We start from the raw sequence: 16,750 nt of genomic DNA, 5'->3' as shown, positions 1-16,750 counted from the left end.
GTGATATATAAATACTGGGGAAGTCTTGTGTCTGTGATATATAAATACTGGGGAAGTCTTTGTCTGTGATATATAAATATTGTGGAAGTCTTGTTGTGTCTGTGATATATAAATACTGGGGAAGTCTTATTGTGTCTGTGGTATATAAATACTGGGGAAGTCTTGTGTCTGTGATATATAAATACTGGGGAAGTCTTGTTGTGTCTGTGATATATAAATACTGGGTAAGTCTTGTGTCTGTGATATATAAATACTGGGGAAGTCTTGTTGTGTCTGTGATATATAAATACTGGGGAAGTCTTGTGTCTGTGATATATAAATACTGGAGAAGTCTTGTTGTGTCTGTGGTATATAAATACTGGGGAAGTCTTTGTCTGTGATATATAAATACTGGGGAAGTCTTGTTGTGTCTGTGATATATAAATACTGGGGAAGTCTTGTGTCTGTGATATATAAATACTGGGGAAGTCTTGTTGTGTCTGTGATATATAAATACTGGGAAGTCTTGTTGTGTCTGTGATATATAAATACTGGAGAAGTCTTGTTGTGTCTGTGATATATAAATACTGGGGAAGTCTTGTTGTGTCTGTGATATATAAATACTGGGGAAGTGTTGTGTCTGTGATATATAAATACTGGGGAAGTCTTGTTGTGTCTGTGATATATCCAGTTATTTGTACAGAATCTGCAAATAAATATAAATAAAGTTATCATTTCTAATTCAGAATTTGCCCGATTTCATCATTAAAACTTCATAAAATTTCTATCTATGATTCATTATTCAATATTTAAAAGGGGAATTGTTGGATATGGATTGGGAGTAAAACAACAAACATGGGAAATATTAAGGGTTACATGTATATAGGTCAAATTATCCCAATCTTTGTTGAAAAGTTGAAAAATATCAGTTTTTCTAGGAGGAAGAATACAGAAATGACACCTTCAATGTATTTGTCCACCCCTTGTTGTATATTCTAGATAAAATCTTGGTTATTATTCTGATATTATATCACAGATTTGTATTTGATCGATAAAAATATTTACCATGTTGTTTAATTTCATTGTGTATAATTTAGGGTAGAAGCTAAAAGATAAAAACGGCGTCACGACCATATGAACTATATGAATATGTTCTAGATTAAAAATAAATATTGCCATCAAGAGTAAAATTGAAAATATATTTGTTAGTCATAACAGAATTAAAACCTATTGTTTAAAGTGAAAATTAACCAACAAATATATATATTAACACAAACAAATGATTAATAGTAGGACCCCATTTTGTAAGGCCTGGTAATATTTTAGTGAAGTACAGGACACAAAATTTTTAGTATCATATATTTAATTTTTTTATTTTGTGCGATTGGTCAGTAAGTATGCAAATTGCTACCATATCATTTATGTCACAACTCAAAAACATTGAGGGGGAAAAAAAAAATACAGAATGATATTACATTTTACCATGTTTAGGTAATGCATTGTAACTTTGTTTACAAATAAACAAATCTGTGACTTTTACTCAAAACCTGCAGCAAAAGAAAAGTAGCGTTCCATAATATATAAATACTTAATCATAACTGTATTACCAACAAATTGGGATTTTCACTTCAGATTAAAGTATGAAGATTAAAGCCACTTAAACATGAAAATTAATAGCGTCTAAATGTCAGATGACATACCTGGTATATGTACAATATTCTTGACTTTCAGGGTACCAGCAATCATATACTATATATTTGGTAAATTGCTGAGAATGTTACGTAAATGAACTTATCGTATGTGTGAGCTATTAGCAGCTCCGACTGTATGCTCCGCATAGAGTTGAGAAAGACACTGGCTGGTTGCTTAAGTCCCGATAACCATGATTAATAATTCATAAACCACTCTGAGATAGTGCTGGGATATAGCAATATATTCATTATCATTATATAATTAGGTTCAACCAAATCTTCTGTCAGAAAATCATGGCTCAGAAGGTTAACTTCAAACTGAGTGTTGACAAATTTTGATTAGATGATTAACTTTAGGACATTACATTACACCCAGAAACAACTTAAAAGCAAAATAATTCTTCCATTAATTATTACAAAGGAAGAATAAAACTTAAAACCAATCTAATCAAAGTATGGTGGAAAGACAGACAAGGCCACTGATATTAGTCCTGGCCATTTCATATGTTTTTGCATATTGTACATCAATATATATTGAAAATTTAACGAAAATATTCATTAAACATGTTTGAGGTGTGTTGTTAAAGTGCTGTGGTGTATAAATTACACTAGAATTGGTTTAGTTGAAATCCTTCACACAACGCCACACTGCGACACGTAAAGCACATTGTAATTATACACAATATTATATGACATCACACAAACTCTTAACTTTGCATACAAAGTCTTTACACGTTTCTATATTTTGCAATTATTTAAAATCTCATAACACACAGTTAATGATAAAGTAAATGTTTGTAAAAACAATGTGGAGTGATACGACAATTTTAAGTATATAATCACTTTAACACTTATACCTAATTGCATAACACATATATGCACATTTGCATCACTTTTAATAGATACACATATACACACTATAGATTTACAACTAATATTCACATTTATACAAAGTCGTGCATCTATAAGTCACAAAATTATATTCAGTCATAAGTTTAAGTTATAAGTTGCACATTTATATATATATTTATAACTTTAATTTAGAAGTCGCACATTTTCACAAAGTCGGGTATTATAAGAAGTCACACATTTTTACGTCTTTGCTATAGCCAAGGGTGTTCAACGCGGTACTCTCCTTTTAAGGAGAATATCGACTGAACACCCTTGGCTAGCAAAGATGACTTTTAACAAAGTCATAAATTTGATTTAGAAGTCAAAAATTTATACAAATTCATATAATTAAGTTTCATCTATAATTCACACATTTTTACAAAGTTGTTTACTGATGTCATACAACTAAACAGTCAGATTTACATCTTAAGTCACACATTTAAACAAAGTCACGTTTTTAATGAGTCACACGCGTGACATATATAAAAGTCATACAGTCAAAACAAATTCATACAAAAGTTGGAGATTTGCACAAAAATTACGCAAAGATTGACATACTTTTAAACTACGCAGTCGTAATAATTGTCAAACATTCACACAAAGTCGTATGTTGATATTAAGTCTTTATAATAAGTAAGTGTGTACAGTAGTTGTCTGCATTCACAAAGTCATACATTTGTTCAGACCCTGTATCACAGCAGGTCATTTCATGGACATCCTCTTCATTACCATACTGACTCAGAATATAAATACATCTAATCCTACACTTACATAAATCATATATACACACGTTACCCAATATATACACACTTACCCTCAAATACACACACATGTACATCATATACACATTTACCTTATATATACATGTTACCCAATATACACACATTTCTTCATGTACCCAATAAACCATACTATAATTTTTCATGTATTGCCCAAAATAACCTGTAAAGAGCAAAATAACTGTATTTCTGTATATTGAAACATCATGAGATAGCTAGCCTGGTTCCCTCCCTTAGTTATCTACTCTCTGTCAGGGCTGCGGTCCGCTCAAAGGACCACTGGGTCATGACCATATTGATTTTTTCATTGGTTAATTTCTATTTGGCTAAAAATATCTAGTAGATATACCCCAGTATCTTGCATCACCAGGTCGCCATAAGTATTTGATTTATTAATCTTTTAAATTTTTAGCCTTCTGGCAATACACAAGAAATTAGGCAAATGCTTGTACTCTCATATACACAAACGTACCATATTTCTGCACATGTGTACCCCATATACACACTTGTACCTCTATATACACACATATGCTGTCAACTAATTTACACCTTAACAACTGAACACATGTAACATTACATATTGCATTAACACAAAGTGTGAACATGACAGTTCAACAGTTATAAGTTAACACATTGTCGAAATTGTGTTGATAAAATTATAACAATGCGTTAACACATTTTTAAAAATAACAATATATAATGTTAAATGTTAACACTTCAACAAAATGCATAATATTTTTGAAATGTTGACAATTAACAATGTTGACATTTCGAAACAAAATGTTAACTTATATATATATTAAATTTATAGCACAGACAAGTTGTGCTTAATTGTTTTTACTGTAAACTCCATGAAAACAAATGTTAAAACATGACACAATTTCTTTACACAAAATGTTCACATATGTCCACATCGAAAACTTGTATCAAGATGGACATGTCGACATCATGAACACATGTGTTGTCATCTGAAGACGACTTATAAATCTGACACATGGATACACTACATGATGTGAACATGTTATCTATAAATGAAGCACAAAGTGTTACTACAAACATATATATTTTGTGGTAGTCCTATTTTAGCGGGTTTTTTTCACACAGGGAGTATTGCCCTAAAACATACAATTTCTATATGCTATCTATATAGCAAATAATGAGGATACCCTAAGTCATCATTGCGCTAATTTGTAAAAAAAAAATGGAAAAAAAAATGGTGATGCTCTAAAATTGAGACCCCCAAAATGAATATATTTACAGTAACAACAATGTTGACATATGTAAACACTGTGCCAATATGCATCATTCATGTTGACGTTATAAAATCACCAAGTGATGACACGAAAAGTAGACACAATTCATTGTGTTAACAGATGCTGTGACCTCTAGAGAACAACAGATTTCAGGACAGAATCATGTTGATAATATGAAAATACACAAAGAGATTATAACATGTGTTAACGCAAATGTTTACACAACATATATGAAAGAACCGTTAACATGATATATGGATGTTGACGTAATGACACAGAAACCTACACCAGCTGTAGGTCATGAGGAATCGAGTGCCACCCCATCACGGGAATGCCCTGCGGGAGGTCACAGACGTGGGGTCAGGTGACCCCTATCACATGATAACGAAGGATCCTACACAAGGCTCCAGGTAATGATATATAAGTTTGGACCTGTGAGTGACCGCTACGACCACCGACAGTCATCACTAGATCAACACAGGTTGAACAGGGGAGACAACTACTGTCTGTGGCATTCCATCTCTGGATGAGATGTGACTTGGTCACTGTTGTCTGGGCCCTGTTCACGTCCATTTTGGATGATTTTGTATATGATTGAGAGAAAGACATGTAGAGTACACTTCACGTTGAGAACACTGGGTCCGCACTGCGCGATAGATGTATAGGATGGGAGGGGCTACGGTCCAGGCGTTTCTTAGGTAGGCGTTCCATTAACTTTAATAGGCGACTAAAGTCAGGTCGTTCCTGTCGGTCATACGCCCAGCATGTCATCAAAACATCCTGAATAGCAGAACATCTATAGTCAGTATCAAAATATCAACACAACATCAACCTAAAGTCAGTATCAAAATAACACAATGTCAACCTATAGTCTGTATCAAAATATCAACACAACATCATCATTATTATTTTTATTATCAGTATCAAAATATCAACACAACATCATCATTATCATTCTTATAGTCAGTATCAAAATATCAACACAACATCACAGGACTGTGAAATAATGGATCTAAAATGATTCATAAACAATGGACAAGTCTTGTCTGTCATATATCAATCCCCTTTTTGAAATTAAAGCCTTACAGAACAGTGAACTTGTGGATCTGAGTTACCTTCACATCTTTGGAGGCCCCAATACAGACAAGTGCAGGTTTCAGCCCGTGTCCAACTTGCCAGATGATCGACTCGGGAGCATAGTGTTTGAACGGCCACTCCCCACATATCAACTCGTACCATACCGTCCTGAAATATAAAATTTATATCTGAGGTTCAGAGGTGTTCTTCATCACAGAATGGCCAATCTTAAGTTTCAAAGAGACTTTCATCATGCAGAAGTATGGTAACAGATTGGTAAAGGAAGATTTTGAGGTGTTTAACATCAGTCACAAGTATGGAGACAGATTAATAAAGGAAGATTTAACATCACTCAGAATTATGGAAACGGGATGATAAATAAATAATGTATATTTAATTGTTCAATATTGAACACACATAACAATACTTACCCAAATGCATAAACATCTGACTTTTCTGAGAATGGAAGGTCCTTATTGTTGCCTCCTGCATAGAGACGTTTAATGATTTCTGGACAGAGATACACGAGCCAGCCGGGAGAGATGTTCAGCCATTCTCCTTTCCTGGGAAGTCAGAAAGTATAAATCAAATCTCCAGACCAGTTTCTCTTTAAGCATAAAATACCTCCATCTTCTTTAAGTATATATACAGCCGTTTATTTTAGTCAATGTAAAGAATAATAACTTAATTTTTCTTTTGTTGCAAAACATAGGATATTTTTCGGCAGATTGATACTTACAAGCTATTATATAAAAAATATTTGCAATAATGGCAAATGTAAACTCACAGCAAAATCTTAATATTTACATATGAAGCATGTAATACAAGAAAATGTCCATTTTATAATACAACGAGCTCTATGTTTTTGCAATGTTGCTTACTGCCAATATATCTTTAGAAACCTGGCTTATTTAACTAAATTGGCAGTACATTAATGGGTATAATAATTATATACTCTACATATGACATGTTTTAATTTAGCAATCGTAATATTTCAATTTTGCCCTGAAAACTATAAGGTAAGCTTAAGCAATTTGTCAGATTTTTTCATTTCGCATGTAAGATCAATTTTTATTTTAATGTGAAATCTTGCTTCCATTAAAATCGGTTATAGCAAATATTGCCCAACTTTGTTTTATCTGTATCACCTTCTGTATAAATGAAATACATTATGGTATTAAGCATGCCGATGAGGAGAAAAAATATATGCATACAATTTATCTGTAATCTCTTATGTACATGTATACTGTTTAGTTGTAATCTCATATTTACATGTATACAATTTATCTTAAATCTCACATATACATGTATACAATTGATCTATAATCTCAAATATACATGTATACAATTGATCTATAATCTCACATATACATGTATACAATTTATCTGTAATCTCAAATGTACATGTATACAATTTATCTGTAATCTCATATATACATGTATACAATTTATCTGTAATCTCATGTTTACATGTATACAATTTATCTGTAATCTCATGTATACATGTATACAATTTATCTTAATTCTCACGAGTCACATGTACATGTATACAATTTATCTGTAATCTCATGTAATCTCATGATATAATATACATGTATACAATTTATTTGTAATCTCATCACATTTTTATATATTTCATCCAATAAGAAAGGATTATTACAAACTGTGCAATTTAATTCCATCTCATTTCCATACGCCAGTCAATTTATAATTGACTTGTATGAATATATTTTCCTCAAGGAAAATTTAGGAATGGTCTTGCAAACTGAATAAATGCCAAAGGTGCATGCCAATCTCAGACCTTGATCTGCTATATCATATCATCAACACTTTGATTAACATCCATGCATATCATTAACTAAGTGTAAATAGTTGAGATTGACAGCAGGCATATACTGTAGTATAGAGAAAATAAGTTTTAAGCAATTATATCACTCAATATGACTGACGTCCTTTTCTAGTCTGAAACATACGCTGTATAAGAATAATGATTTTCTCATTAAATATCAATAATAGACAAAAACTAATATATGTAGATATTATATTATCAACCTTGTGATGTCAACTTGTTAAGAGGTTGGTAAAAAATTTGATATTTGACTGATTGTCTCCCCTCTCCTGCAAGGTATAAGCCTGTCCATAAGCATTTCCCGCTGAATGAGTGCAAGAACTGGCTTTAGAATGTGAAACCCGACAGAATCAAGCATGGTCAGTATTTGAGTACATCATTTAAAGAAACCTAAAATAACTTGCTGTACTGGATACAATACTTATCATCAAATAGATTTTTTTTTCACAATAATTTGCATCTGTTTTTGTAGTACATTAGGTACAGTATCAGAGATTCGATAGGAAGGGGCATTCAAGATACCTTGAGTATCGGTATATAGTTCCTATATAGACACCAGAGTTTACATGAAGCTCTAAGCCAGGTGACAGATATACAGACAGGCATATATAGACACTAAAAGCCCACAGGATTGCTACAATCTCTCATCAGCAGGGTCCAATATACATTTGTCACACAAACCTGTGGCTCGCTAATTCCTGACAGTAAGAAGGCTGTTCAGAAAGTTCTCGTACAGACCTATTTACAAGAAAAGTTCCAACTAAATGTATTTGGATCAGTTTAACATCACATTCAGTATACAATTGACGAAGTATAATATTGGGGTTCGATTACCAGATTTTTTCCTATAATATAAATCAATGTATCACACTGAATGATACTTAACCCCCACGATTGGTTAATTGTCCAGGAATTGTTTTGTCTATTTTAGTATTATTAAAATTGATATCTTATATTTGATATTTTGAATGAAAAAGAAATATGAGAAAGCACTTCTGATAAGAAAGATGTGTGTGAAGTTTGAAGTTGATCATGATCAGTTCACTTGAACATGTATTATTCTGCAGAAATGGTGAAAACAACAGATTTTCCATTAATAACTTAAGTGACCTTGACCTTTTACCTTTAACAACAAGATGCAATCCCTAGCAAGATGTGGCCGTAGGAAAGCACTGTGTGAAATTTGAGTTCATTTCATAGAAACTATAGTTATTGGTCAGAAACTAATTTTCTATTTATAGTACCAGTGATCTTGACCTTTGACCATTTTGACCCCAAAAGAAATCCCAATCATGCACTCTAATAACAAAGCAGTGTGTTACAGCTTGATGGTATCTGGAAACCAAATTTCTATCTAAAACAATAGTGACCTTGACCTTTCACCTTTCAACCTAAAATGATATCCCAAGCATTATATGACACAACATATGTTTGTGTGAAGAAGTTTGAGCTTGATTAGTCTATTTGAACACAAAATATTATCCTTAAGCTAAATTTCAATTTATAGTACAGGGATGAGAGCAGCTGAATGTAAACAAGAGGCCCATTGGCCTTAACGGTCACCTGAGATTTGAAATATTTCAGTAAATTTAATTGACAATTTTTGGCCAGACCCATCAGTCTAAGGGATCAGTCACAGGGCCAACATGTGCATACCATTAAGCAGTCATCCCATGCTGATAATGTTAATAAATTTAGAATGAATTTCAAAACAAATAAAACAAATGATAGTCAAAAATGTGATTTCGCTATAACTACAGTAAAGTTTATCCCCTCCCATGGGGCAAGCGTGAGACCCCAGGGCCAGGAAATTCACAATTATGGTAAAGCACCCCAAGACCCTTCCATCTAAGAAGAGTATTTAATTCTACCTTATTTGGATTGTAAGAAGAAGATCTTTAAAGTTTCAGTTAATTTGACCCTTTTTGGCCCCGCCCATCAGCCCCTGGGGGTCAGTCAGGGTCAACATGTACATACCATCAAACTGTCATCCCAAGCTGATAATGTTAACCAAGTTAGAATGAATTCCTATAGAAATTCAACAAATAATAGTCAAAAATGTGACTTCCCTATATAAACTATAGTAAAGTTTACCCCCTCCCCAGGGGCAAACGTGAGACCCCAGGGTAGAGTGTTTGATTCCACCTTATCTGAGAGTAGAGAAGATTTTTGAAGTTTTACTCAAACTTGTGTTAGTGTCTGGAAATGGTGATGCGGACAGACAAATTGACCGAGGGACAGCAGCATTACAATATCCCCGGTCGATCTTCTTAGTAAATTATTATTAATATATTTTGAGAAACTGGGCTGAGAGCAACTTCTTATATTAATGTTAATATTGATATGGGTGCAAAGGCTGAAAGGAAAGTAACAATTTTTGGTCTCCCACTTGGTCCTTCATTATGGCGTGACAGTGGACCAATGCCTGTACCGTAGTTAGTAACTGAAGCATCTGAAGCAGTACCTTGAGAATATTGTAAACCAATATATTTTCATGGCAACTTAATTTTTCATGCCTTTCATGCCCAACAACTCTTTCAAAGCAATGTAATTTCACGATTTGCAGTCATAAAAGGCCAACTGTACCTGTGATTGAAACTATTTTGAGGTGATTAATTTTCTCGAATTTTAATCGCCTGCAAAATATGTGAAAATCAATCGCACTCACAAATAAGTTGGTTCACAGTAATTTGCCAAAGAAACATTTATGGCAGGTGTGGGCCACTGGATGACTGCTCACAATTTTACCCATGACATTGCCATGCTACTGTAACTCATAGCAACTGTAACTATGACGACACTAACCTGTTTCCATGACAAAGCCGAGAAATGTTGAACAATCCGAAATCTGATATCACAACTTTGCCATTTTCCAAGAATATATTCTTTGATTTCAAGTCCTTATGGAAGATCCCTCTTGCATGTAAGAATCCCATCCCTTGTAATATTTGGGATGCAATAATAATTGTCCTGTTCATCTGGAACTTCTCCTTGCGCACATAATTGAACAGAGTTTGACCACTACAGTAACTGAAAATTAAAAGAAAAAAAAATTGTTATTTAAAACCATATTTTTAATTGTTAAGACAAGAAATTCTCGAATTTCACAAGAAATTTATCAGGTGATGCAAAAACTCTATACAAAGTTAAGGAGGTATGTGACATGAATCTTTCCTTGGTTTTTGCTGGGAATTTTATAAATGGGGTCCTTTTCAGGTAAAAATATGTCCCTCTTTATATGAATGTAATTTGGATAGGAATCCTGACAAAGGACTACAGGTTAAGCTTCAATGCAAATGAACCAAGTGCCTGACAGATTTGCCCGATGATGAACATTTCTAAAGCTAATGTTACAATGACCACATGATTCTTACCTAGTTATGATAGCCGGAGGCTTCATACACGCTCCAGCAAATAAAATAAGGTTATCATGTCTCTTGTTGATCAGCATAGCCACCTGAAACAGCCAATCAAATTCAATTTTCACATTTACTTCATTGTCAAGTATGGGATTGATAAATCAAAATAATTTCCAAACAAAGTAAAACTAGATGAAATTGATCAATTAGAAAATCCCCAGTGAGTAGTTAAAACCTACCTCTTGTTTGAATTCTGACATCTGCGCCTGTGTGTCCATATCAGAGTCTATATTTAACATCTTAATGGCAACATCTCCATGCCACAGGCCCCTGGAACACAAACAATATATAAATCAAATGTTGAGAAGCCTTTATTTACTAAAACAATATACTTGTTACACACACGATTTACATGTTCTCATTAAAAATTTCAAAATGTTCTTCTGTTATTTGATTTCCCTTTTGTTTAACTTTTCATTTCCAGCAGTAACATCCCTGCTTCCCCAAAGTTAGGTTTTTACAAGTCTGGGTTCATTTGATATGCAAAGGATTTGTTCTTAACTTCACAATTTCTATAACAAAAGTTGACTGTTGACGGAAAATCAAATAAAAGTGATTTTCAAAGAAGCAGGTTGATGAAGGCTGAGAACGTTTTACACTTGACATCAATATCATTTGGAAATATTCTAATTCTTTGACATGTTGGATGTATGTTTATATGCCTTGTTCTTTTGTCACCGCAATATTTCTCATTTAAGAATCGACTACCCAAATTTGACCTAGATTAACAAGGTAGGTGTCATTGATAAAGCAAAATACATTTCTGGAACAAAAGATCGTCTTATTCTTTTTCAAGTGTCTTTATGTAAAGCTTTATTTTGATCATTGTTTGATCAATATGTGGTTGTGTCCTTTGGCAAGGCACTTTCCTCTTATTCTTCTGGATGGCATGCAACAGGCCTCCTGTATGTTGTTCAGTGAGGTAGTCACCAACAACTACGAGGAGACCCACCCTCGAAAACAACCCTGGCTGATAAATCCAGCAAAGAAAAAAAAAGAGGAAAAAAAAGAGGCCCAGAGGGCCTGTATCGCTCACCTGGATTTCATGAGATATGAAACAAGAATGATGATTAAGCATATTTGTCACTGGTATTGCTATGTCAATATATCATAGGGATTTTATATGGGTACGTGAGGATTTAATGTCAAAAAATGCATTAATCCATGAAATAAAATTAACTTTTGGCAAAACCCCATAGGGATGCTACCACACAAATGTGAGTGATATCCATTGCTTATTTCAGAAAAGAAGTTGTTTAAACCAATTGACCCCTTTGACCCGCCCTCTGCACCCCGGGGGGAGTGGGGGTGTCCTTCCTGATAAGATGCTCCTAAAGGGGTCCAGCAATTCCAATTCCTGCTTAGTTTCAACAGAATTTTAATCAGCTAAGACCCCTTCCAAAGGCCCCTGGGGGGTCACCTACCATGCAAAATGACAATATCCATGCTTGGTTTCAGAGAAGCAGTTCGCTACATATTAATATAGCCAATTGACAACATTTGGCCCCCCCCTCAGGCCCCTGGGGGTGGGTGGTGGGTGGGGGGGGGGGGGTTGTCAGCTCCATCATTTGTAAAAATTTTTAATCCCCACCCCATAGTGATGTACCAGGCATATGAGCGATATCCAACGCTTGGTTTCTGAGAAGAAGTCGTTTATATTAAGAGAGCCAAATTGGCCCCGCCCCTCAGACCCCTTGGGAGTCAGCCCCATCTTTTGTACAATTTTGAATCCCCAACCCATAGGGATGCTACCAGGCAAATATGAGTGATATCCATTGCTTAGTTTCAGAGCAGAAGTCGTTTATATCAATTCTGTAAAATTGACCCCTTTTGGCCCAACCCCTCAGACCCCAGGGGGTCAGTCCCTTCATTTGTACAATTTCAAATTCCTACCCCAAGGTAATGCTACCAGTAAAATATGAGAGATATCCATTGTTTTGTTCCAGAGAAGAAGTCAATTATATGAATATAGCCCGATTGACCACATTTGGCCCTGCCACTCAGGCCCCTGGGGGGGGGGGGGGGTCAGTCCCATCATTTGTACAATTTTGAATCCCAACCCCATAGTGATGCTACAAGACAAATATGAGTGACAGGCATTGCTCGGTTTCAGAGAAGAAGTCGTTTATATCAATATAGCCAAATTGACCACATTCGGCCCCACCCCTCAGGCCCCTGGGGGTCAGCCCCATCATTTGTACAATTTTGAATCCCCACCCCATAATGATGCTACCAAGCAAATATGAGCGATAGCCATAGTGATGCTACCAGGCAAATATGAGTGATAGCCATTGCTTGGTTTCAGAGAAGAAGTCGTTTATATCAATAGCGCAAAAATAACCCCTTTTGGCCCCGCCCCAGAGGCCCCCAGGGGGTCAGTCCCATCATTTGTACAATTTTGAATCCCAACCCCATAGTGATGCTACAAGGCAAATATGAGTGACAGACATTGCTCGGTTTCAGAGAAGAAGTTGTTTATATCAATATAGCCAAATTGACCAAAATCGGCCCCACCCCTCAGGCCCCTGGGGGTCAGCCCCATCATTTGTACAATTTTGAATCCCCACCCCATAATGATGCTACCAAGCAAATATGAGCGATAGCCATAGTGATGCTACCAGGCAAATATGAGTGATAGCCATTGCTTGGTTTCAGAGAAGAAGTCGTTTATATCAATAGCGCAAAAATGACCCCCTTTGGCCCCGCCCCAGAGGCCCCCAGGGGGTCAGCCCCATCATTTGTACAATTTTGAGTCCCCTACCCATAGGGATACTTTTGACCAAATTTGGTCAAATTCTGATGTGTGGTTATGAAGAAGAAGTCAATTGTTGACGGACGGACGGACGACAGACGCAACGGTATGGCATAAGCTCACCTTGGTCCTTCGGACCAGGTGAGCTAAAAATGATTATCAATTTCAAAGGGAAACAAGATTACCTGTCATATGAGCATCTTATTCCATTATCATATACGGTAATATGGAGGGATTCTCACACTTACCTATATACAGCACCAAAGGACCCAGTTCCTATTAGTTCCCCTAACTTCACCTCCTCAAATGGAATAATCCAGTCTTTTAATGTAACCGATAACTGGAAAGAAAAACACAAATAACATACAAAAACCTGTCACAGACAAAAGTTTCTAATCTTAATATTTTTTTCATGTCACGCAGCATAAATTTCAAAAGTTAACTTACAGTGGTTTAAAATAAACAAATTTTTTACATTATAGATGCATTATCTGAAGTACAAATATAGATTTTAACCAATTACTCTGAAAATATCCAGGATACTAATATAACCAGCCATCATGTTGAAATAGAGTTTTATCAATAGATTTTATTTTCTGATTCTAATGACATTTTATGGAGCACAATTGAATAATTTTTCATCCTTTACTACAGTAGTCCAACAAATGGTAAAATATGTTTCAATTACAGGAAGTGTATACAATTCTGTCATTCGGCTGTGACCTAAGTTTACTTACACTATTCTGCCTATTCCAGCTGTGACCTAAGTTTACTTACACTATTCTGCCTATTCCAGCTGTGACCTAAATTTACTTACACTATTCTGCCTATTCCAGCTGTGACCTAAGTTTACTTACACTATTCTGCCTATTCCAGCTGTGACCTTAATTTACTTACACTATTCTGTCTATTCCAGCTGTGACCTAAGTTTACTTACACTATTCTGCCTATTCCAGCTGTGACCTAAGGGGTCATCTTGGCTGTCCATGGAGTCCACCCTGTCCAGCAGAGTTTTGTCCGATGTGTTACTCTGTAAAACATCATGTACACAACATGTATACTTTTTTCTCACATAATTCATATACAGTGGTTGCTAGAGATGGAATCTCACAAGGAGTACAGAAAGACAGCTAGCAATTGATATGGTGCCACTTACAATAGCATAATGTCATCATTTTATGTAGTTTTACTTTAATCATATCACAAATTGATAACGTCATCAAATTCAAAGAACATTTTATGGGACTTTGATGATGGCGAGATGAACAGGTTTCACAACTACTTACAATTTGTTATTTTTTTCAAGAATGTGAGAAATATAATCAAACAGGGGCCTGTACCGTGGACAGGGATATCTCAACCCTAGTCAGCCAAACTCTTACATGAGGTTCGATATATACCTATCAATCAATCTTTGAATTATGGGCATTTCAATTAAACCCTTGACAATTTTTTGCTTTTTTTTTTAAAACATGCTATGCTTTGTGAAAAAAGTTAATAATAAATGAATTCCAACTGGGAAAGTTGTTAAAACATCTTGCTGCAATTAATTGATAGGTTTGTTTGTTTTGTTTAATGTCCTATTAACAGCCAGGGTCATTTAAGGACATGCCAGGTTTTGGAGGTGGAAGTGGAGGAAAGCCACAGTACCCAGAGAAAAACCACCATCAGTACCAGGCAACTGCCCCACGTGGGTTTCAAACTCTCAACCCAGATGTGGAGGGCTAGTGATAAAGTGTTTGGACACCTTACCACTCGGCCACCTCGGCCACTTAATTGATAGGAGTTTTCGTGAGATCCCCTTCAGTGAAGAAACACACTGTACATAAATAATATCATTATGTACCATATCTTTGCAGTTTTACTTGACAGAAATGATTTTTTGAACTGAACTTTATGAAGTAAATCAAGTAATGACACAGTACTTACATCTACTAAGGTTTTATTACTATCATCCGACGTATTCGTATCTCTGAAAAAACAAAAACTATATTGTATATTTATGCAAAATCTGTTCCCCTTCCCACAAGAATATTTCTGACTTAATTTGGTTCAAATCCATTCAAAACTTTATGACTAGTAGCGATTTAAAGGAATTACCTCTATTTCCCCTACTGGGCCCCGCCCATTTGACCCCTTGGGGGTCAGAGTCACCATTTATGCAAAATCTGTTCCCCTTCCCCCAAGGATGTTTCGGACCAAATTGGGTTTAAATCCATTCATAACTATGAATAGTAGTGATTTAAAGGAATTACCTCTAATTTACATATTGGGCCCCGCCCCTTTGGCCCCTTGGGAGTTAGTCACTTTTTATGCAAATCTTTTCCCCTTACCCAAAGGATATTTCTGACCAAATTGGGTATCTTTTCCCCTTACCCAAAGGATATTTCTGACCAAATTGGGTTAAATTCCATTCATAACTTAATTACTAGTAACGATTTAAAGGAATTGCCTCTAATTTACTTATTGGGCCCCGTCCCTTTGGCCCCTTGGTAGTCAGAGTTACCTTTTATGCAAAATCTATTCCCCTTCTCCCAAGGATATTTCTGACCAAATTGGGTTAAAATCCACTAAGTATTTTATGACTAGTAGCGATTTAATGCAAATGTTGATGGACGACAGACGACGCCGCGCCATGGCATAAGCTCACCGGACCTTTGGTCCAGGTGAGCTAACAAAAAATATATCACCCATTTGTTAATCAAATGGCCACACAAGCCCCAATTCCTCAACAGGTTAACTCTACAGGGCAAGTTTACCTGTGACCCTCTTGACAGGAATGATTCGAAAGTAGAAAACTATCACTATCTATTGTAAATCACTTTATACATTTTGCATGGGATTTATATCTGTGTTAATTTGCAAGGAGAGTCAATCGCAAATTAAAATCCATCACAATTATTTGTATGAAAATAACACCTCTGCATGGCTGCCAAGCTATCGGTTACCAACATAGGAGTCTTGCGGACTGAAGTCAATTACTCTAATAGTTAAGTTTTCACGAAATCATGTATTCGCCAATATGTCTGACGAAATAAATCTGCGAAATAAAGTACTTGC

At 35.3% G+C, this 16,750-nt stretch overlaps 1 protein-coding gene across 2 annotated transcripts in view; it reads right to left on the bottom strand.

Moving 5' to 3' along the window:
• Positions 1-621: 621 nt before the first annotated feature.
• Positions 622-16,750, bottom strand: part of LOC117332665 (kinase suppressor of Ras 1-like) — a 45,706-nt gene continuing 29,577 nt past the window's right edge. For both annotated transcript variants that reach the window (XM_033891658.1, XM_033891659.1), the window contains exons 12-20: positions 15,620-15,662; positions 14,628-14,720; positions 13,939-14,030; positions 11,118-11,208; positions 10,894-10,976; positions 10,325-10,549; positions 6,102-6,233; positions 5,709-5,838; positions 622-5,373 (exon numbers count right to left, since the gene is read on the bottom strand). In XM_033891658.1, coding sequence (XP_033747549.1) covers positions 5,215-5,373; positions 5,709-5,838; positions 6,102-6,233; positions 10,325-10,549; positions 10,894-10,976; positions 11,118-11,208; positions 13,939-14,030; positions 14,628-14,720; positions 15,620-15,662 — 1,048 coding nt within the window. In that variant the 3' untranslated portion in view covers positions 622-5,214. The remainder of the gene's footprint in view (positions 5,374-5,708; positions 5,839-6,101; positions 6,234-10,324; positions 10,550-10,893; positions 10,977-11,117; positions 11,209-13,938; positions 14,031-14,627; positions 14,721-15,619; positions 15,663-16,750) is intronic.

The sequence above is a fragment of the Pecten maximus genome, chromosome 8 (genome assembly GCF_902652985.1).
Source record: "Pecten maximus chromosome 8, xPecMax1.1, whole genome shotgun sequence".
Taxonomy (NCBI): domain Eukaryota; kingdom Metazoa; phylum Mollusca; class Bivalvia; order Pectinida; family Pectinidae; genus Pecten; species Pecten maximus.
The sequence above is the reverse complement of the archived record's forward strand: the minus strand, read 5'-3'. Positions and strand labels throughout refer to the sequence as shown.